This window comes from Osmerus eperlanus, chromosome 25, assembly GCF_963692335.1.
Source record: "Osmerus eperlanus chromosome 25, fOsmEpe2.1, whole genome shotgun sequence".
Classification (NCBI taxonomy): domain Eukaryota; kingdom Metazoa; phylum Chordata; class Actinopteri; order Osmeriformes; family Osmeridae; genus Osmerus; species Osmerus eperlanus.
In genome coordinates, this window is record NC_085042.1 from 2,756,103 (window position 1) to 2,779,986 (window position 23,884).

At 50.4% G+C, this 23,884-nt stretch overlaps 2 protein-coding genes across 2 annotated transcripts; one reads left to right on the top strand and one right to left on the bottom strand.

Annotated features, from left to right (window-relative positions):
- Nucleotides 1-494: 494 nt before the first annotated feature.
- Nucleotides 495-20,726, bottom strand: LOC134012286 (coiled-coil domain-containing protein 60-like). Its single transcript, XM_062452061.1, has 14 exons — nucleotides 20,234-20,726; nucleotides 17,636-17,716; nucleotides 17,207-17,283; nucleotides 11,269-11,442; nucleotides 10,809-10,940; nucleotides 8,257-8,361; nucleotides 6,956-7,046; nucleotides 5,785-6,034; nucleotides 3,625-3,721; nucleotides 2,980-3,117; nucleotides 2,380-2,544; nucleotides 1,587-1,739; nucleotides 1,211-1,400; nucleotides 495-1,068 (listed from the first exon to the last, which is right to left on the bottom strand). The coding sequence occupies exons 1-14, from the start codon at nucleotides 20,525-20,527 to the stop codon at nucleotides 922-924; spliced, it is 2,094 nt and encodes a 697-aa protein (XP_062308045.1). The 5' UTR covers nucleotides 20,528-20,726; the 3' UTR covers nucleotides 495-921.
- Nucleotides 20,727-22,230: 1,504 nt separating this feature from the next.
- On the top strand, nucleotides 22,231-23,884 carry si:dkey-1k23.3 (heat shock protein beta-1). Its single transcript, XM_062452110.1, has 3 exons — nucleotides 22,231-22,813; nucleotides 23,372-23,440; nucleotides 23,682-23,884. Exons 1-3 carry the CDS (start codon nucleotides 22,471-22,473, stop codon nucleotides 23,882-23,884), a joined length of 615 nt encoding a protein of 204 aa, XP_062308094.1. The 5' UTR covers nucleotides 22,231-22,470.

A 23,884-nucleotide genomic window follows, 5' to 3' on the forward strand; every position in this document is an offset into this window, starting at 1 on the left:
CTCCAAACACACGCTCACCGGCCCCCATTCCAAACACGCTCCTGTTTCGACACGTTCTGCGTTCACACGGCCATGCCAGCGATGCTGCTTTTAATTCCTACTTATCCGTTATTCCAATGGAGATGCTTTGATGAGACAAACATCCCAGTAGCGGTGTGGTCTACCTTGGTCTAGACTTGCTGCTCCGGGGCAGAGCTGGGGAGAGAGAGGTGGGGGGGGGGGCACCCCCTACCCCCTTGGCTGGGGTTAAACTCGGAGGTCCAGGCTCAGACTGTGTGGTATTCCTGAAATGTGTGCCTCTCTGATCCCGCCCCTCCTCCTTGTCACTCCGCCCTTTCCACCTCAACCCCCCCCCCCCCGCTCCCTCCCCCTCTCTAAAGGGTCTTTACAGCCTGCTCAGAGTATCTGCTCACCCTTTTTCACCCCCCCCCCCCCCCCCCCCCACCACCACCCAGATGGGGGCGAAAACACACTGAACAGCTTATCAGCTCGGATAAGGCTGCTGGAAAGTTCTCCGCGCAAACTGCAGAGTCCACGGGAATGGCGAACACCGATAACTCTGCAGGTTGTTTTTCAGTTCCCAGCTGTCTTGATTACAATACAAGCACTCATGAGATTCATGAAGGGACAAGGCAGACCAAAGTCCAACCTGGACAGTTTATTTGTGTGTGTGTGTGTGTGTTGCAACCAGGAGGATATTGTAGCAGGTTGACAGAAAGCACTGCTGAGATACACCCTGTCTTGCCCCTGGGATACATTGTGACCTGCCACACACACACACAAACGCACACACACACAAACACAACCGCAAATGGAGAAACTGGAGCATCTACAATGCAGCCATTTTGGTCACGCCCTGCAAAGGAATAATGTTCTGGAAGAATCCTCCCCAGAGTGCTCTGACGGCTGGGTATACAGTATCTAGCTGCCATCACGTGACCCGAGATCCGCGCGTGTGTGTGTGTCCTTCAGTTGGTCAGGGTGGTCCGACGGGGGCAGAGGAACCCTGGAGGCCAGCCAGGCGTCGTAGTCCTGTCTGGGCATCTGGACCACATGTTCCCTGACGATCTGGAAGGGTGGGGATGAAAACAGAGAGAGAGAGAGAACCGATTCACACAGCTGCACCCATACACACACACACGGCAAAAAAACACCCACTCTCCTGTACGCGCGGGCTCGTTTGACCGCGCGCGCGCGCGCGTGCGTGTACCTCGATGGCGACGCAGAGGTCAGGCAGACACAGTTCCCAGGGCTGCAGCCCCCCCAGCACCCTGAGGAAGTGCTGTGTCCGTACCCGGGGGGGCCGCTGCTCGGCCCAGCTCCTCAGCCTCCCCAGAACCAGACCCACCCCATGGTCCTGGAGCCCCCGAGAGGCCAGCTCCTCCAGCACCGAGGACAGCCTGGGGAGGGAGGGGGGGAGCGGGGGAGACGTGGGGGGAGGGGAGAGGCAGGGCGGAGGAGGAGGGGATAGCAGGGGGAGAGGAGGTGAGAGACGGATATGGGTCCGGACAACTCGACTACCCCGAGTTCTGCTGAACACGCACTCGAGGAGCCCAGGAAGTGGTTGCAGCAGACCACACACACACCACAGGTTGTCGTGGTTCCACGGCCTCTCTGTGGCCTCCGTCTCGAGGGGCTTCCTCTCCGCTACCGAGGAGGTCACGTGACGGGGGAGGCGTTGAGGCCGGGTCACATGATGCAGGGCCTGAAACCTCCTGAGGCTGCTGTCCAGCCTCTTCCTGGATGGAGAGAGGAAGCAGAGCTGGAGCTGAATCGCAGGTATGGCAACACACGCAGCACACACACACATACACACGCAGCACACACGATTACATAACAGTTCAAACAGTACAATTCTGAACATTTTGTACTACTGTACAGACCAGTGCTATCTGTGTTTACATGCATGTACCAGTGGTCTATCTCTGTTCACATACATGTACCAGTGGTCTATGTCTGTGTTTACATACATGTACCAGTGGTCTCTGTGCTTACATACACGTACCAGTGGCCTATGTACAGTCCTGTCCCGTGTGTATGTAGACACGGGGCAAAGAAACCTGACACACATTGAGGATGTCCACATGGAGGGGGGCCATTAAAGATCCCAAAGTGCAGGAAGTCTTTCAGGCCAAACATTCCACCCTTCAGTATATGACCTAGAGGGTTAGGCGAGAAGGGAAGGGGGGGGGGGGAGGGAAGCATGGTAGGACAGAGGGGAGGAGAGGAGGAGGGGCGGTAGAGGAGAGGAGAAAGGGAGGAGATGGAGAAGAGTTGGAGAGGAGGGAGGTACGGTAGGGCAGAGATCTGAGAGGAGGGGAGGAAAGGAGGAGGGGAGGGACAGAAGAGGAGGAGGAGGCGGAGACGGGAGGAGCAGACCTCGAGTTGTTCTCCAGGAAGTCACAGTAGCTCTGGGCCCGCTCCTGGGCTCTCTCCTGGAACGCCGTACTCATCTTCAGTAGCATGGAGGACTTCCTGTTGACCATCAAGGACTTCCTGCTGAACTGATGGCTCCTGGCACTCTGGAGGAGCTGTGGACCGCAGCTACACACACAGGACACACACACTTTAATAAAAGACACATGCACACGGTTTAATACAGAACACACACACAGGACACACACACACTCTAATACAAGACACACACACACTTTAATACCAAACAAACACACAGGACACACACACTTTAATAAAAGACACATGCACACGGTTTAATACAGAACACACACACAGGACACACACACACTCTAATACAAGACACACACACACTTTAATACCAAACACACACACAGGACACACACACTTTAATTCCAGACACACACACTTTAATACAGAACACACACAGAGGACACACACACTTAAATACAGAACACACACACTTTAAATACTGGGTTTGCTACAGGACACGCACACTTTTAAACTGGAGGTGTAATTAGTAGAGAGGCATAGTTAACTGGGGTGTGGTTGACCCCTATATACCTTTTGGGCCGTAGGGTCTCTGCTGCCCTGGGACTTGGAATCTGGCACCCCTTCAGGGAGCCTGGACGCGGGGCCCCTCCCTGGGATGTTGGCTGGGGGGGGGGCAGGCCGGAAGGGGGGGCAGTTGCCCCTTTTAGGCTGTGGGTTCGACATAGTTTAAATCTAGTAAACATTTGCAAAAGAAAAAAGGAAGAAAACAGTTTGGGGTTTAACTGCCAAACAGCTTGATCCCACTGTCCACTTGGTGTGTATTTCAATGTGAGTCGACTTCCTGAGCTTGGTGCTTGCTCAGTGGGTATGTCTGATGGAGGCGTATTGGCACAGACAGACGATTCCAGCCAAATGAACTGTATGCAGATAGGACATCCGTTTCCATGGTAATTTTGTGGGGGAACGTTAGTTCTTCTTATTTGACTACAGGTAGGCCATGGTCTTCTAGATAGAGTTAGTTCTCCTTATCTGACAACAGCAGCAGTTAGACGAGGAATGCAGAAGAGAACACGAAGACTTGCTAGGGGGGTGGAGGGGTGTGTGGGCGGGAGGATGTGCACGCGGGTGTGACTGTATTTTGTGTATTTGTGTGTGTGTTTGCACGAACGAGTGTATGAAGAGAGCAACTACACACTGTCCTGTGGGGCTGACTACCTGTCAGTCAAACTGCCGTCGCCGTGGCTACGGGTCTCAGGAGCGGTGAACTCCTTCCTGACGCTCTCATGGACAGCTTCTAGAAGCTTTCGGAGATCTGTGAGGGGGAGCGAGAAGCAAATGAGTCAGGTGGCTGAGCGGTTAGGGAATCGGGCTAGTAATCTGAAGGTTGCCAGTTCGATTCCCGGCAGTGCAAAATGACGTTGTGTCCTTGGGCAAGGCACTTCACCCTACTTGCCTCGGGGGGAATGTCCCTGTACTTACTGTAAGTCGCTCTGGATAAGAGCGTCTGCTAAATGACTAAATGTAAATGAGAGGAGAAGACCAGGCCTACCCGCGAAGGGCAAGACCAGTACGTTTCAGCTTCTCGAAGAACAGATCTTAATATTACGTCATTAAAATATTAATATGAATACAATCAGAAGAATGCGTGTGCAATGAGCTTATCTTGTCTTCTGGCTTTTTAATTCTACTCATCTATTGCATGTAACTCATACACATCTATTTGAGAGAGGTAGGCATGTTGTTAACTAGTTTAACGAAAAACAATCCCATAGCTCCCCCTGCTGTTCACACACTGTGATCACACCCAGGTTTTAGAAAATTACTTAAAATCCTGTAACACACAATGATCTTTATCAAGTACCCTAAATCTTAACAGTACATTGATTAAAATGTTGTCAGTACCCTCCTGCATTAACGAACTAGTAGGTGATACCAAATAAATCACAGAATGTGTCAGGGAAGGCTTTTATTAAAATTCCTCGCTCTGAATTCACACAAGAGAAAGCCCATAAAATCTGCCTCCGAATTACAAAAGGCAATAACTCCTCCAAATTGGCTTGCTTTACACTGAATAAATATACTTACTAATTGTCCCATTTATGAATGTTTGGGATTAAATATAGGCACGCTTCTCAGATTTTAGGGGCGGAGGAGGGGGATATTCAATAGCGAGATAAATCAAATTATACAAGCTTTTCCGGAAATAATGAGCGTTATTGACGATTCATTATGGACTTCAAAGACGTTCAGACGCAGGCTGGCGTCGCTAGCGCGCTCTGGCGGCGTCGCTGCGAGAGCGGGGGATCTGGGAGGCTTAATCTGGGATGTGAGACACAGCGACAGGGATTAGAGAGAGAACAGCGGCTAATTGCTTTAACCAACAAGCCTGAGTAAATCCTCTAAATTCGGAACTCGTTTCACCAAGACGGGAGAGGGAGGAAGAAAACCCAGAAGAGGGACAAGAGCCGGCACAGACGACACGCAGGCGCGCTCGCCATTGTCGGGCGGTCGATAATGAAGACGGATTGGGGTGACATCAGAGGGCTAATTATGCCAGATCTGAGTGAAAAGCATTCTGGGAATGGAGTGGGTAGTCGGACAGAGGGCAGCTGTCCTACTTTCGCACACACACACAGACACACACACACACACACTAGCAAGTGAAAGAGACCCCCTGCCGTACTGACAGGAGTGGAGTGAGGTTTTGTTTTCAAAAGGAAAAGATCTCTTCACTCTGGCTCCCAACACACGCCTGCCGGCTGTTCCTATGACGACGGGAGCGTGCCGTTTAGGGTGTGTACGCAGATGTTATCCTGTGGAGTGCTGGGGCTGATGGGAAACTGATGGGACTCATTCTGCGCTCCACACAGCTGGAACGAGATGGCACCAGGAAGTGTACCGCTGGTCCAAACACACACACACACCCACACACACACACACTATCTAGACTCTGCAGCACATAATGGGTCTGGTTTCCTACGCTTCAGCACACCCACAGATGTACTCGTCCCACACACACACACACACACACACGCACACGCACACGCACACACACACATCCACACACTAGAGATCGGATCAAACATCCTTTGACTGAGTCAAGTGTTCTGTTTAACTAATAAAATCCTCGACATCGCTACGACAACTATAGACCCACAACCTTCAAACATCTAGACCTACAAATCCCAAACAACTGCAGACCTTCACTTCTAAAAGAATTCACAGACCTACAATCCTAAAAACATCTATAAACCTTCCATACTGAAACATCTATCCCTACACCCATAAGGACCTACAGTACTGAGTTTAACTGCAACAAGCACAGACTGGTGCCATCATGGGTCTCATTCAGAGTTCCCACCAACATGGACCTACAGTCAGACAGCGGTGGCTCTGTCTCTGCATCCCCGCTCCCTGGGGCTTCCGCCGTGTCCAGGCTGGCCCTGGGGGTGGTGCTGACCCCGGGCCCCAGGGTAGAGTCATCTGTGCCAGGCCCCACGGTGTCCAGGCTGCCCAGGTTGGGGCTGCCTAGGGCTGAGGAGGAGGTTCGACTCAGGAAGGAGGATTTCCACAGGCTGGGAGCCCCGGAGGAGGAGCGAAGAGGCCAGGGGTGAGGCCTGCGAGGCTGGGGAGGGAGGGGGGGGGGCAGGTGAGAATGTCTCTTGCGGCACAGCAGACACACAGGTGAAAGCAAACGAAAGCACAAGTTCATTTTGAAACAGTATAGTACACAACACGTGCATGCTGTATCGGCACACGCATATATCGCACACACAGAAACACCCCCCCCACACACACGCACAGTTCACATATGCCCCCGGCCCCCCCCACACTCACACACACTTCACAGACCACCCCCCCCTACCCACACACACTGAACAGAGAGCACATATTTCTCCTGGGCAGAGGAAGACGTGAGGGTAGAGGAGAGAGTGTGGAGTCTAGCACCACTGTGCCTGCCTCGTAATGGCTAAAACAGGAGCAACACTTCAGCTGCAGTTCTCATCATATCTGACACACACACACACACCTGAGGACCTGCTGTCTGCCAGTTAAGGTGTGTTTGTGTGTGTGTGTGTCAAAGCTTCAGACGAGGACCCTTTGAGAGGATTTTGTGCTCTTGATAGTGTGTGTTTGTGTGACACGCTCGGCTGTGTGGTTGTGTGCGCACGTGTGCAGTACTTGGACAGTGTGTGTGTCTGCTTCCTGTTTTTCTGCTGAGTGCGCCGTGAAGGGACGAGAGCGTCGCTTGGGACACCCGAGTGTCTGAGGGAGTCAGGTGGCTGAGCGGTTAGGGAATTGGGCTAGTAATCAGAAGGTCGCCGGTTCGATACTCGGCTGTGCCAAATGAAGTCGTGTCCTTGGGCGAGGCACTTCACCCTACTTGCCTCGGGGGGAAATGTCCCCTGTACTTCCTGATGCTCTGGATAAGAGCGTCTGCTAAATGACTGAATGTAAATGTGTCGTCCCTCCCAGCGGAGGCAGGGAGTTAGCACAGGGGGTTGGCACAGGGGGCTGGCACAGGGGGTTGGCACAGAGACGATACCTTCTGCAGAGAAACAAACTGCTCCCATCTCGTCTCGATGGCTCGCTCCTTATTCAGGCTCTTCGCTGTCGTCCGTCCCCGGCCAGGGTCTCTGTGTACCAGGGGAGAGCGAGAGGCGTGAGTGACCTTCCCCCCCCAGCGCCTCAGCCAGCCCTGGGGAGAGGACCAGGCCTGAAGACCCTGGATGCTATCGCCACCATAACTCGACTCAGGGATGCCCCGCGTGACTCCCGGCTAGTCACTGGGCAACCTTGAGATAATCCCTCCCTCTGCCTTGTTTTCTTGCCCGTACATCCGTCTTTCCTCCTCTCTCTGTCTTGCTTTCCTCTCTCTCTCTCTTTCTCTCTCCTTCCATCTTTCTTCCTTCCTTCCTTCCTTCCTTCCCAGTCTTCTTCTTCTCTTTCCCTGCCTCTACCTCTCTCTTTCTTTCATTCTCTCCCGGATCATTTCCCCACCGCAGATTAAGACTTTATAGGAAATAGGATTTGGTGCCAGAAGAAGGCTTCAGGGTTGTAATGCCACCTTCTGAAGAAGATTCCTGTGCGGTATTATTCCCGCCCTCTCTCCGGCCCCTCCTCCTCCACCTCCTCCTTCATTGGTGAAAACAGGAGGTGTGTGGATCTACGGGGTGACGGTCAATCCTCCTCCTCCTCCAGTCCAATCATTTATCCGTCTATATCCCATCTATCCGGGGTCTCTCCTGGTTGTCTCTGACCTGTTGCTAGATTGCTGACGGCTGGAACAGACCCAGTTGAATGCCTAAACTCCAAATACAAGGCACTGATTGGCCAGGCTGAAGGGTTCACCGAGTTAATGAGCCAATCCCTTGATTAGTGTGATTCAGCCTGGTCCCCCGGCTCTCTCTCATTAGCATTCTCAGACAGTTACAGATTTATAGATGAATAGAGTAACAGATTGACGACGGGCGCCCAGACTGCGTTGAAGGAATCGCTTGGTGTTTGACATTTGAGAAGTGTCTCTGTCAGTGTAATTGGCACCGTAGATGCGCTGTGCGTGGCATGATGTCTGATGCAATGTTATCGTTTCAAGATGTTTGGGATTTCAAGTGACACGCCAGCTTGCGAGATGCAACACCTCTGACGGTTTCCCCCCAACTCAAATTAAACTGTCGAGCTCACAACAAAACTAAAAGATGCCAGAACGAGAAATGACAGATGGAGGAGGAGAGGAGAAAACTAAAAGAATAGGACCCGGGGCCAGGACCAGAGATCAATCATATGAAAATCATTCGGGCTCACCGGGCCATCCCAGGGTCCAGCCAGGATGGCATCTGACCTTACCTGGTGTCCCAGCAGGAGGGGAGGGGTCTGGGCCTGGCTGGGCGTTCCAGGGTCAGGGTCTCCAGCAGCCAGCTCAGGCAGCACAGCTGACGGTACACCAGCTCTCTGCAGACCACAAGCACACAGAGCGGTTACAAGCAGGACGGCTGATGATGACAGTGTTTCTGCGTTAAGACCCCCCTGACTCTGCAACAGGAAATTTGCTCGGCGGTTTGCCGGAATCCTTTCTTTCCAAGGTGGACTAACCATGGAAAGAGAGAGTGTGTTTGTGTGCGTGTGTAAGAGAGAGAGAGAGAGAGAGAGAGAGGTGAGAGACAGAGGGAGTGTGTGTGTGTGTGTGTAAGAGAGAGAGAGGTGAGAGACAGAGGGAGAGAGTGTGTTTGTGTGTATGTGTGTGTGAGAGTGTGTTTATGTGTGAGACAGAGAGAGAGAATGTGTTTATGTCTGAGACAGAGAGAGAGAGTGTGTGTGTTTGTGTGTGAGAGTGTGTGTGCAGCGGTGCAGGGTGAAGCAGATCATCCGTCCTCTGCCAGAGCCAGCCTGTCACCTGTCCTCAGCCTGCAGTCCGTCACTCAGACAGCATCACTTTCCCTGGGCCCCAGCAGTACGCTCCCTGATGTCTCGGCGCACATCAAACACAATATGGCTGCCTCTCGCTCTACCTCTCTGTTTCTCTCTCCCCCCTTGGGGACACCTCACACCCTGCTTTTATTCTTTCCCCCTTTCCCTCCTCTTTCTCCTTCTCCTTCTCCCCCTCTCTCCTTCTCCCCCTCCCCCCTCTCTCTCCTCCCCCTCCCGCTTTTCTCGCCTCCCTCCGCTCCCCCTTCCCTCCTCCCCCTCCTCTCGTTCTTTTCCCATGTCCCTAAATGAGGATGAGACCAGCCTTGCAAGGGGAGGTGCATCCATTAACGGAGCAGACATCTGTCTCCAAGGCAGATGAAGTCGACTCGTTTAGGATCCATGAGAACACGGATAACAACCTCTGAAACAACCCGTATCTCTCTCTCTGTCTCTGAGTTATACTTCATATACCAGCTGTGTCACAGGAAATGAAGTCACAATGCCAGCTGTGTCACAGGAAATGAAGTCACAGGTTTCAGTCAGAAGTGACATATGGCACGTGTCTGACATCCGTCAAGACATTTGCCTAGGAAGATGAGGCTGAGAAAGACACGAGGTGCTTAGGACACATATCCACGCCACGGAATGGTCCGGTACATTTTCATATGACGGCACAAAGGTCATGATACAATATCGTGATTGTGTCTACCCACGTATTGTGTCTGCTGGACAGCAAAACAACCGTATCCACTAAACAACCGTCAACATTGCTCGATATTTTGTGCAGCCACGCAGCACAAAATGAAGCATGTGGTCCTGTATTTCGGCTCGGAAGCGACTACCTTCCGACACTGCGTCCCCCATAATACACCTGGGTCTATGAATCCGACGACGGTTCACAAGTTCCCACTCTCTCAGCCTTCTGCCAGGGCCTGGCACTGCAGGGGGAAGCCGAACGAGGCGAGGCCGTCTGTGCGGATCACAGATGTGTCTGTGCATCAAACGCATCAGATTAGTACAGGAGAAACTTGACGCCTCTCCTCTGAAATGTCAACTCGCGCTGCGGCAACATCAAAGGACGCCGTGGAAAGGCTGGGAGGAACACGAGGGATGAACGCTCGGAGCGGGATCTGTCGTAGGGATGTTTACTATTCAACACATCAATTTGTCTTGGCGTGACTGTTGGTTGAACATAACGGGGAGCAGAACGGGGGGGGGAGAGAGAGAGAGCGCGCAGTTTGATTCAAAGTCAAGCAGACGAGCCTGGTGAAACAGTAGAGTCCTCGGGGGAGCAGTTTCCTGGATTCAGCCACCTCTCTATTTATGACGCTGCTTCTGCAGGGGTCTGACTGCGCCACCCTGGTCTGGCCTTTCTCTTAGCAAGCACAGCCCTACCGCTTGATGGAGCATTGACTATGCAGCCATACTACTTACACATTGACACTGAGACGTGAGGGCAGGGCACGACCAAACTCTTAAATGCAGGGTAGGCAATTTGCGCGAAGCTAGCTATTTTTGCTTCTTTTTGACATGATTCAAACCAAAATATCCCACCAACTCCCTTCAAAGCCACTCCCACAAAACTACAGTAACGAGCATTGAGTGGAGGGGCAGAGGTGCGCACAGGTAGGTAGGTAGACAGACAGGTAGCCCGTCCAATCAATAGTCAGGGTACCCCTTAATGATTGGTCGCGTTTATTACAGTATTCCGACACCCACAGATGTCGGAATGATTTCATATTACCGTCAAACCTTTAGATATATAGGTTGCTATCAAGATGTGAAGTTACTTTTGGCAAATATGACAAAAAGAGCTTCTCAACAACATTGCCTACCCTGGCTTTAAGTCCTTCTACCAATGACACTGCAAACTCACTGTGGTTAGGATTAGGGTCACTACTGTACACTGCTAACTCACTGAGGTTAGGGTTAGAGTACCGTACACTGTTGACTCACTGAGGTTAGGGTTAGAGTCACTATTGTACACTCACTGCGGGGCCTCGCTGAGTTCTGGGGACGTCAGAGAGCGGTGGATGGGGGTGAAAGGCCGTGCCAGTTGGGTCTTCTTCCTGCGAGGGCGTGCTCCATTCCCCGGAGATCCACTTGTGGTGAGAAGGGACCATCTGAGAAAGTTAGACGTGTTAGTCCGGGGGTGGACCTGAGGCATGCAAGCTACACATCCACACAGGAGTGGGCTTAAAATGCTGGATTCCAGATCCATATGGTAGTCAGAACCAGTTAAGGGTCTGTTTGATACGATTCACATTCAGCACTTATGGGGGGTGACAATTTGGATTCATTGCAGTTAGTGAGAGAAATCAAGCACACCCAAGTGTTGTCACCTTGCACTTGTTCAGTAGTAATGAACCCAGGTATGAAGGATGTGTCTCCATGATTCGGGTGAGTCTTGAATCAGATCTACAGACAGAAATGGTGGGATTCGTTTCTTACCGATCCCGCTCGTCGCTGTCGGAGTCCGACGACCAGCGTGGCGGGCGGGGCTCGGCACAAAGCCACGCCTCTTTCCTCTGGCGCTCCTTCCGTAGCTCCTCTTCCTGCTCTTGCTCCTCCTCCTGGAGGAGGGCGAAGTAGGACCGTCCCTGTCTGACGGCGGACACCAGGCGCCTTCCAGTCAGAGGAGAGGTCACACACACACAGTTTGAGTGGCAGTTCATGTGGGGAGTGAAAATTCGGTTCCATTCAAAAATGCGGCCTACCCTAACCCTTAAACCCAAGCCTTTAACCTTAACCCTGACCTTAAAAACAAAACAATACCTGAAAACTTAACCTAACCCTGCCTCCTATCCCTAACCCTTAAACTATCCCTGACTCCTAACCCAAACCCTTAATGTAATTCTGACAATAACGCAAATCCTAACCCTAAACCCCCCAAGATATAGCACTTCAACTTGTGAGGTTAAAATTCCCCTTATTTCACTGTTCTTGAGGGAACTTATGGTCACACGCACGCACACAAACACACACGCATTCACACAAACACCATACTAAATTAAATCCTGACACGCGAACCAGCTGACAGTCCAAAATAAAGAGTGTGAAAAACATCACTAGAACAGTTTGATTATTGTGGTGGGAGCAGGCAGTCTGTGTGATTAAACAGACCACCCTCTCAGGTCATCTGTATATGACCGCTCTCTAAATCATCAATCAGAGAGAACCAGAGCTGCAGCCGGCTGTAAACCCTCAATAGAGAATTATGAGAGGAATGACTGTCGCCAGGCAGATTAATGACTTCATTACAGCGTTTTAGCTCCAGTCCATAACCTTTCCCCCAAACCCTGTTGACTTGTTTTCCACACACTGCATGCATAATTAACTTGCGTTAATGCACGTGTGGAAATGAAACACTCGCGCCGAGTGTCACGGCAACCGTTTGACTGGTGAATTAAGGAGTTTAATACGCCTCCTGGTCCCTTAATCATTCCACATGAGCGCTGCTATCGCTCTCCGGTACACTGAGCTGAGGAGCTCGAGGGGGGGGGGGGGGGGGGAGTCTCGGAGGCAAAGGGGGATGGGAGGGGGGGTGGCACAGAGGGCCTAAAGAGAAACCTATAGGTCAGTAAGTTGATTAAGCTTAGGTCAGTCAACATGTCGGACAGTCTTACAGACCTTGATTCCCCAATAACGAATCCTGGTGGTGGTGGGGGGGGGGGGGGGCGGGTGGTCTTGGGGTCTCGAAGGGGTGGAGGGTCTTGCCTAATTTCGTCCTCATTTACATTCCCCAGTCCAAGTGTATTTATTTACATTCCCCAGTCCGAGGGTTTCCGTTGAACGCTCCCAGAGTCAGCGGAAACATTGCTCTGAGAGGACTCCTGTCGACTTCCTGCTCCAATCTGACAACAAGAGGCGTCGGGAGACGGATGGCGAGCGACAACACAAAGGAGTGGAACGTGCTGCGTGGCGAGTCATCCCGGGGGGGACGTTACCGTCTCCCCCGCCGCACCTCGCCTCTAACCAACGCCGTTTCACTTCACGAAGGTCAACCGAGACAGCAAACAAATAAACCCTGCATATGTCGGCACGCTGGGTGGAATCATTCCTTCTTATCTTGCGAGCAGCCGGCGTGCTATTTACGCCTGGAAGTGGAGCCAAACGTGGACGCCTAGCAGTGGCACAGGCACTCCAGCTCTTGAATGTTAATTTCTGCGTCGTTGGAGGCTCAAGTGCTACTCGGCTCGGCGGCATTCGCCGCGCCATCTGCGTGCGACCCTCCGTTCCAATCAAACAAATATTCCCTGTTAATCTTCGTAGACAGAAGCTGAAGCTACAGTCTTAATCACAGTTTACCCCCCCCCCACACACACTAGCCAGACACAGTGTCTCTGACCAGGGTTCCCTCTCCTGCTGCTGCTGGTGTCAACAGAACCAGATCTGGGGCATGGAGGGTTACTCTGATCATCTCAAATGTTCTTCAGTTGGAACACATTCACCCTGAAGAACTCATACTTCACTTGGGAAATCTGGTAGTATAGTACATCATAGTATTGTTCTTCATTTGATAGCATAGTACAGTGCAGTAAAGTAGAGTACAGTGTAGTATAGTGTAGTTTGGTAAACAAGAGTAGAATAGAGTATAGTATGATATACTACAGTATGGCATAGTATAGTATAGTAGTATAGTATAGTGGAGTCTAAATTATGTTCACTAGCACCACAATCTCAAGTCCTGAGACCTTGTGATATGCAGGCAGGTGGCGAAGGACAACTCAATACAAGACGAGAGATGTGTGTGTAGTGTTTTACAGCGAGGTGTGTGTGTGTCGGAGTACACATGAACCTAGACTACTCTGAGACGGTACCTGTTTCCAACGCCACGATCACCCCCGTCCGTGATCACTGAATCGAACACACTTCAAAGCGTTTGACCTCATAATCAATGCTTCTTCGAAGGACGCAGTGTATCTTTGAGCGACACATACTGTGTGGGTTTTAAAGAGCTCCAACACAATACGTCAAAGGTGGCTGCTAGTGACAAGGGTGAGGTGTCAAGGCACTAGGGGTTACTATGTCATAAAAAAAAACACTATCCTAACATTAGTGCTCTTCAGATCAATACCCTGGATTTCGTTCGACGTACGGCGAGTGATTAGCCAATGTCATCAAATGCTTGCGACGGAAGTAAGGCATCAAATCTGATCCGGCTCGACGGATGTATTAAAAGAACAGACAGTTAGCGTTGGTTAAATAATTTATCAGGGTTTGGGACATTGACAGGCTGTTCTGAGAAGGGAACACCAAGAGTGTGAAGAAGAGGCCTGTTGCCAGGCAACAGAAGGACAGTTTTAGGGTTCCGGTAGGTGAAATCAAAGTTTCGTTTCTGGCAGTGTGAGACACAGCTGCGCTCCATCTAGCTATCTGTGGATCGCTCCTAACTATCACAAATCACCCGTTCCCCATCTCAATAAATCCTCGATAAACAAACAACCTTTTGATAATCTACGATGCACACGTCTGAACGCTCAGCGAATTAATGATGTCATCAGGCCAGCAAACTCAGTCTGGCCAATGAGGTGTGCTGCTACATACACGACTAGTAAACAAATTAAATCATGTTCAATCAATCTGACATGCAGGGGCTGAATGTGGGAGCCAAACCAATCCGCCAGCCCATCGCGGCGTGCAGAGAGGGGAAGCGCGTTGGCATTCTGTGAGACGAGGAAGAGGTGGAGTCTGGCGATGCCTCCGAATGGCATCCTGAGAGCGCTGTCCAACTGTTCATCAGACCGCCCCTCACCCTGGCCCAGTGGAAGAGAGAGGGCGGGGGGGCACCACAGGCATCCATCTATTCAATCACACCACAGGGAAAATGCTTCTGCATATCATTACTGTCAGAAGAATATGCTCATAACAAACAGGCGTTTTCTACTGATCAGGCACACGCAAATGGCTAAGATAAATACTAGTAATTTCATATGATACAGTTAGGTCCATAAATATTTGGACATTGACACATTTTTCATCATTTTGGCTCTGTATACCACCACAATGGATTTGAAATGAAACAATCAAGATGTGCTTTAAGTGCAGACTTTCAGCTTTAATTTCAGGGTATTTACATCCAAATCAGGTGAACGGTGTAGGAATTACAACACATTTGATATGTGGCCCCCCCCTTTTTAAGGGACCAAAAGTAATTGGACAATTGGCTGCTCAGCTGTTCCATGGCCAGGTGTATGTTATTGCCTCATGGGAGTTCGTTATTTTATTGACAAGGAGCAGATAAAAGGTCTAGAGTTCATTTCAAGTATGGTATTTGTGTTTGGAATCTGTTGCTGTCAACTCTCAATATGAAGTCCAAAGAGCTGTCACCATCAGTGAAGCAAGCCATCGTTAGGCTGAAAAATCAAAACAAACCTATCAGAGAGATAGCAAAAACATTAGGTGTGGCCAAATCAACTGTTTGGTACATTCTTAAAAAGAAAGAACGCACTGGTGAGCTCAGCAACACCAAAAGACCCGGAAGACCACGGAAAACAACTGTGGTGGATGACAGAAGAATTCTTTCCCTGGTGAAGAAAAACCCCTTCACAACAGTTGGCCAGATCAAGAACACTCTCCAGGAGGTAGGCGTATCTGTGTCAAAGTCAAAAATTAAGAGAAGACTTCACCAGAGTAAATACAGAGGGTTCACCACAAGATGTAAACCATTGGTGAGTCTCAAAAACAGGAAGACCAGATTAGAGTTTGCCAAAAAACATCTAAAAGAGCCTGTACAGTTCTGGAACAACATCCTATGGACAGATGAGACCAAGATCAACTTGTACCAGAATGATGGGAAGAGAAGAGTATGGAGAAGGGAAGGAACTGCTCATGATCCAAAGCATACCACCTCATCAGTGAAGCATGGTGGAGGTAGTGTTATGGCGTGGGCATGTATGGCTGCCAATGGAACTGGTTCCCTTGTATTTATCGATGATGTGACTGCTGACAAAAGCAGTAGGATGAATTCTGAAGTGTTTCTGGCAATATTATCTGCTCAGATTCAGCCAAATGCTTCAGAACTCATAAGACGGCGCTTCACAGTGCAGATGGACAATGACCCGAAGCATACTGCAAAAGCAACCAAAGAGTTTTTTAAGGCAAAGAAGTGGAATGTTCTGCAATGGCCAAGTCAATCACCTGACCTAAATCCAATTGAGCATGCATTTCACTTGCTAAAGACAAAACTGAAGGGAAAATTCCCCAAGAACAAGCAGGAACTGAAGACAGTTGCAGTAGAGGCCTGGCAGAGCATCACCAGGGACGAAACCCAGCGTCTGGTGATGTCTATGGGTTCCAGACTTCAGGCTGTCATTGACTGCAAAGGATTTGCAACCAAGTATTAAAAGTGACAATTAGATTTATGATTATGTTAGTTTGTCCAATTATTTTTGGTCCCTTAAAAAGGGGGGGGCCACATATAAAATGTGTTGTAATTCCTACACCTGATTTGTATGTAAATACCCTGAAATTAAAGCTGAAAGTCTGCACTTAAGGCACATCTTGATTGTTTCATTTCAAATCCATTGTGGTGGTATACAGAGCCAAAATGATGAAAATTGTGTCAATGTCCAAATATTTATGGACCTAACTGTATAATAATAACGTGGCACTGTGATGTAAATTGAGATATTACATCCAGCTAAGGACTTCTGATGTTGGATAAAATGACAAAACAAGGCTGTAGCTGTGACAAAAACCCCCCAAAAAGCTCAATCCCAATTAAACTTCAACATACATAACCATACACAAGACTAGTACATATCACTTAGCAGTGATGAACACAAGATGACAGAGGACTAGTATAGCCCTGAATCCTACCGCAACAGTGGCTTTGTGACCAGGCTGAAAATGAGGCTGCCATTTGGCCTCCAAACCCATGCAATCCTCTGATCATCACCGCTTTATTGACACTTAGGGAAAAGCACCACAATTCATTACGGGGTTTTTCTCCTGTGAAACTGGCAACCTTTTCCCACATACCTGTATGAATAATTCAGAGCGACGGAGCTCTATCAGAGGCTGTCAGAAATGTCAGCCATCACACAGCTCCCCTGGCCCTCCCTGAGAAGATGTTGTCTCTAGACCCCGTTGTTTGGCTGGGGGGGGGGGGTGGGGTGGGGGGGTGTTATGACACACACACACACCCCAGACCAAATGCAAAGGCTTGTCTATGCCAGGTCTGCACTGCGCACACAACACCGTGACAGCAGAGAGAGAGAGAGAGAGAGCCTGCGGCAGGCAAACTGTTGCGTTTGAACTCTGAGAGGAATATTTATCGCTCTGGATAAGAGCGTCTGCTAAATGACTAAATGTAAATGTATATCCCACCAGAACCGAATGGTTTCGAGGACCTGACTGGTTATAAGTGAACAGGTGGTGGTCTCACCTGGTCTGACCTAGATGTTTCTTGAGCGCCGCTGTGTCCTCTCTCCTCCCAGCCAGAGCACGGCCAAACAGCAGACCCTGCAGGGCGAAAACACAATCCTGAAAGTCCACGACGACAACAACACACAGGCTAAAAGCTATTCTGTTTCCTCTATTTGCTCAGGAGAGCTTTACGACTCGTCCTCCATCAGCTTCCTCCACCACGCAGGCCCCAGGCTGGCGTGGTGCCAGGAGCGATCTCGGCGTGGCTGATGTGACATCGCTCGTGGAAATGACAGATAATCCGGCAATTAATCCTCCAGCAAAGTCTACTCGATAAAGACCAATTTACTATCGAAACGCACGACGCAGTAACACCTGGTCTGCTGTGTACTGGAGATAACAGGGCCAAACAGGAAGCTAATGGAGGCTTGGTGATAAACGCTCCCACCTTACTTCCTGCGGTGGAATCTGGCGGCTGTGTGTTAATCAGCTCAGCCTCAGCCCGGGCGGGGTCGTCACCCTGGGACACCTACAGAGAGCACACACAGGGACAGATGACTGGAAAGTAGGGAAGGGCAGATGTGTGTGTGTGTGTTGGGCATACATCACAATGCTCACGTAGAACACACACTGTCAGACACACACCTAATGACTAATAACGAATGACGAAGAGCATTTTTGTATCCTTCAAAGTCTTCACATGAAATATGCTATGCTCATACTAATTGACGGCAGTAAATTATGGTCTAATACGTACTGACTTCTGATGAACTAGAAGCACCACTTTACTTTCTGGCCCAGTCTCTTGCCTAGTTCCTGATCTAGCAGGTAAGTTCTAGATTCTTCATTCTAAAATAGTGGTCTTCAACCCTGGTCCTCAGGGCCCACTGTTCTGGATGTTCTAGATGTTTCCCTGCTCCAACACACCTGATTCCAATGATAACAACAATCCATTTGAATGAGGTGTGTTGGAGCAGGGAAACATCTAGAACAGCCTATCTCAACCCTGGTCCTCGGGGACCCCCTGTCCTGCATGTTTTGGATGTTTCCCTCTTCCAACACACCTGATTCTTGAAATGAATAAGTCATTACCAGGCTTCTGCTGAGCTTGACAACAACCCCTTCATTTGAATCAGGTGTGTTGGAGCAGGGAAACATGTCCAACATCCAGGTGGGCCCTGAGGACCAGGGTTGAACACCCCAGATCTAGAACATCCTGGACAGTGGGCCCTGAGGACCAGGGTTGAACACCCCTGGTCTAGAGTGTAGTAATCCTGCGGTCTCCGAGCTATGAGGAGAGTTGGAAGGAGAGCTGAGTTCCCTCCCGTCTCTACCGTCTGAGGAGAGTTAATAAGAGTACGAGAGTGTGGAGATGATAGGGGACGTCGTTTTTCACAGTGAAGCGGGCTGCGGTCGCCCCCCCCCCCCCACCCCATCCATTCCAGTCTGGCCTGCCCTCTAGCTGCCCCATCCCCACCACCAACCCTGGGGATGATGGAAGACAACATTTTGCGGTAAATCTCTCGCAGTTACACTACAGCCCCTGGCGCCTTCCCCTTTGCGACACCCTGCGTTTTCCCTCTCCCTCTCTCGCACACCAACCCACACTCTCCTGGTGTCTCTTCCAGACCTCTGTTTTGAAGACGCTACGGTGTCATAGCGGATGACGTGTCGCTATATCAGGGCGGAAGGCTGTTTCTCTAACAGTCACAGTGCGTAGCAGTGTTATGTCCACTGAGGCTCGCTGCTAAGGGAACATGTGCTTGTTATCCACCCTGCAGTTATTGTCCTTTTGATTTACAGGTGTATGTGTACGCTATTGTTCATTGCAGCCATGGTTTCCACACACTCACAAAGTCAGTTTGTAAAGTACAAATTTGACCAACTGAACAATAACAATGAACAATAGCCTCATGGGACAGTATTACCTCCTCCTATTAGCTGTTTGGTCAGCCAAAGGGAGCAGCCAAAGGTTTCAACTAAAGCCAGCCAAGCAGCAACTGAGAGCAGCGGGACAATAACCGTGACGAATGCAGCGTCCGCCGGAACCACCCCCGTCGTGCGACACTACATCCCCCACGATGCATTAGGGTGCCTGACATCACCGTGTATCCGCGGGCAGCTTTTCAGGGCCCAGCCACGGCACAGGTGCGGTCGGCAACACAAACGTCGGCCTGCCTGCGTCTCATTTCGGATGTGTCTGTTCGGGGGTGGGGGTGGGGGGGCAGAAGGGGTATGCGCTCTTGCTCCTCGAGGCCCGACGGTGGCATCTTCTGGATGAGGGTGGGGGGGGGGGGGGGAGAGGGGAAGGGAGGGTGAGGGTTTGTCTATGAGACCTCAGTGTGCTCCTCGGAGGGTGGTTTGTGCCAGCGTAAGGCCCTCTGACCCCCTGAGCTCCAGCAGCTTAAGGAACAAACAGTCTGCCTTTCTTGACTGTGTGTATGTATGTGTAAGTGTGCCGAGTGAGTGTGTGTGTAAGTGTGCCGAGTGTGTGTGTGTACGTGTAAGTGTAATGTGTGTGTGTGTGTGCGTCTTTAGGGTTGTGCGCGTGTGCGCATCTATGTGCTGCAGATGTGTGTAGGAGAGAACGTCGGAGAGAGTGCGTTCGCGTGTGTATGTATGAAGGATTTGCGACACACAGACACACACCTCCCAAGTGGTTGGTGGAGTGTGGAGTCGGATCAGTGTCCATTAAAAGTAAAAGGAGGGTACTCTAAGGAGCAGAGAGCGGCGGATGAAGAGTAGATCTATAGCTGGCCATAAAACGAGAGCACACACACACACACACACACACACTGCCAGAGAGGAAATATCAGCAGTGAATTTGAGTTCAAGGGCAGAAGCTCTACTGACATATAAGAAGGGATGAGTCTCAGAGAGAGCAGACTTTTATATCAAGCTATAATTCATGATTAACAATTTGTATAGGCTACATACATCACAAACACACATCATACGTGTCAGTCTCTTCACTCAAGGCTCAACAATTATAGCCGTGTCTTAATGACTCTCTTTAGTTGTTTTCGGGGCTGGACACTTAGCCTACCTCTTCTTGTTGCCCCAGGGTTTCCAGAACTAGTCTTTTGGGTTCCAGATAGAGAGGCTGACCCACCTCCTCGTACGGCTTCCAGGCGGCCGCTCTGTACCCCTGGCGAGTCAGCTGCCGTTGTCGGCGGCGGTAGTTGCCCCAGAAGACCTGCTCACGGGTCGGGTGGCACGTACTGTACACAGTGCAGTTACTTGCTTGAAGTTTATTTCCAGACGGTTTAGCGATCGGAAGAGGTTTGATTATAACGAACTGGCGCGGGTCCAGAACGTTATTTCGATTAGTCGTCGTCATTCTATTGATTTGCTGTAGCCTATTATTAACGAGATAAAAAACAAAACAAACAAAAAATCGAAGCGTCCAAACTTGAGAAATCGATAATAGCAAGTATTATATGTCTGTAATTTCTTAGAAAATGTCACACATTTCATAACATAAGACTGGCACGGTAGTCAAACGTCGTCTTCGACGTCCATTTTGACCAATGCCCTGATTGTTGTGCCCCCCTTGGCTGTTTCCCGTGGTAACAGTGAAGAGGCACAGCCCACAGCCTAAGGCCACAGTGAAGGCAGGAATCACAATCACTTTAAACACCCATTAATAAATAACACAAACATGATAATCCAGTCTAACTATGCTTTACATGATACAATCTCTATTCAGAGTCAAAAAGATGCTTTTTTTAATCCACCATCGAACATATAACACAATGAATGTGTTATATGTCCTCCTAACCTTGTCTCATCCCATTTTTCCAAAACATGTTCCCTTCAGAGGTAACTGTGGGGTTAGTTTCAGTTCATGGTTGATGAGGTGAGGGGTGAACCACCACTGTCCGTTAAGTGTTGGAAGAAACTGAGAAAGACTGTGAAAATGGGCTTCTGGAAAAAACACCACCAAAAAACAACACCAACCCAACCCTGCAGGCTGCTGAAACTAAAACACCAATCTGACGTTGCCAGCCAAGTCAGAGGATGCAACCGTCCCCGGGACTGACAGAAACATCTGTCTTCCCCTCATTCTGAGCCGGGCCCGACGGCTCGTTTACATCAACGCTGCGCGCATGAAACACTGACAACCCTGTCACACTTGATAAAGGATTGAAACACACCGAATACTGTGAAACAAGCGCGGCTCTCTGTCCTCACCAAGCCAAACCCACTTCCGTTCCCATCGAGACGGTTTCATCTGTCAAGGAGCCTCTCGGCCCCTAGCCACAGGTAAAGCTCGCCTTGTAAATCAAGCAGACATGGTCGCTTCCAGAAGGAGAGGAGGAGGGGCGGGGGGCTTCTGTGTGTGTGTGAGTGTGTGTGTGTGTGTGGGGGGGGGGTGAGTGTGAGTGTGTGTGTGTGTGTGGGGGGGGGGGGGGTTGAGTGTGTGGGGTGTGTGTGAGTGTGTGTGTGTGTGTGGGGGGGGGTGTGAGTGTGTGAGGTGTGTGTGAGTGTGTGTGTGTGGGGGGGGTGAGTGTGTGAGGTGTGTGTGAGTGTGTGTGTGGGGGGGGGGTTGAGTGTGTGGGGTGTGTGTGAGTGTGTGTGTGGGGGGGGGAGTGTGTGGGGTGTGGGTGTGTGTGTGTGGGGGGAATCTCAAAGAAGTGAAACCAACTTACACTCCCTCATCACAAGGCAGAGGGCCGACGGTTGCCATAGCGCCAGTGCATTTCACCGGGAAGTGAGAAGCCAGACTGTCGAGGCTCTCAGCACGAACACGAACACACACACACCACGACGGTCTCTCCTCTGGGCCAGCACTCATCCGCCAGCTATTTGTCATTTGCCCCTCAGAGTTATAAATATAACTAATTAGTATGCTGCTCCAATGCAGGCCTGGTGAGAAGGATATGGAAATCTAGCCTCCACACCTATCTGACCCTCCCCACATTCCCTTCCGATAGACTCACTCTTGGGGCTTGGATAGCGGCTGGACAGACGGACGGGTGGATGGACACGGTATATAAGGTCCGGTGGAGATGTCTCCCAGCTCACCACACTCCGCTCTGGCAAACCTGGCTCGGAGAACCCTGCTCCAGCCCCGCGCCTCCCCCTCCTCCTCTAGATCGAGCTGAGCATCGCATCTCCAGGACAGGGACACTCGGAGACTGTTTGATCCAAACACCCAAAAGGGGACGTCCATCCTGATCTTCGGCCCCCTTTCATCTTTTCCTGCTCCTCGGATATTTTCACGGACCATGACCGAGCAGACCAAATCAGCCTCGGGCCCTCGCTCGCAGTACGCCCGCGATGCCACCTGGTACCCCCATCAGGAGCTGGTGGCAGCCCAGCCAGCTATTCAGTCAGGACTTCGGCTCGCCCGCTTCCCTGGAGTCAGGGGACCTCAGCTGGATGGAGTGGCTGCAGCGCAGACAGGCCTCCAGCAACTGGCCTGAGTTCATGCCCTTCTACCCCCTCCTCCTGCCCTCGTCCCCGGGCATCATGAAGCGCCCCAGGCCCAGGCCCGGCATGGGGGCGGGGGAGGCGGAGGTCAGGACGGAGCAGTACGTCTGGAGGGTCAGCCTGGACGTGGGTCACTTTGCCCCAGAGGAGCTGACCCTGAGGACCAGGGAAGGCTTCCTGGAGGTTGGAGGTATGGAGATGCTGATGTGGAACACCTCTTAAAGAGGTTTACGAATGTTTACAGTGTGTGTATGTATGTGTGCGTGCGTGTTTTCATGATTTTCAAGATGTTTTCTAGGGCATTTTTGCTTTAATGGGACAGATACAGTAAAGAGACAGGAGATGTAAAGGAGAGAGAGAGACAGAGAGAGAGAGAGAGAGAGATGAGAGAGAGAGAGAGAGAGAGATAGAGAGAGATGAGAGGGAGAGAGAGAGAGAGAGAGAGAGAGAGAGAGAGAGAGAAGATAAGAGGACATGTGGGAAGTGGCCCGGGCTGGATTCGAACCTGGGCTCCTCCTGTATACTAGGTTACATAGCAGTCTTGAAGAAGCTGTTCTCTCAAACAACAACAAAAACATAGATTAAAAACGTTCCACAAGGCCAAAGGCAACGTTTGGTGAGTTAGGTACAGTATGAGTTCCTAGAATCACAATTGTTTGTGGAAACAAATTGATGCAAGCAGTCAGTAATGGTTTCTCTTGATAGAGTGGTGCTGTGGGTTTTCATCATGTTGATATGTCATCCCTAGGGCAACACGAGGATAGAGAGCAGAATGAACATGGATTTATTTCTAGATGTTTTACAAAGGAAATAACAAGTAAGTTACCTCAGTAAAGCTCATTTAAACTGTTACAATACTGTAACAGCTACATCATTTAACTACAATAGAACCAAACAATATGTTATGCAGATTTCTCTATGAAGATACTCATGCCACACCGTCACCACCAGAAAAAGAGCAAAACAATCGTTTTCTGTCGAGAGCAGGTCAGCAGGGTTTCGTGTATCAGTGTTATTGAGCATGTGTGTGTGTGTGTGTGTGTGTGTGGCTGGCTCAGGCTTCCCATCGGGGGTGGACTCCTCCCAGATCCAGTCCACGCTGTCTGGAGACGGAGTTTTGTGCGTGGAAGCTTCTCTTCCTGTGGCTCCACTCCCTGGGGACCTCATCATTCCCATCCAAGGTAGCAACGGGGACACAGCTAAGAAACACAAATACACGTATTACTTTATACACAGGGTACATTTAAGTGGACGAGAGTGA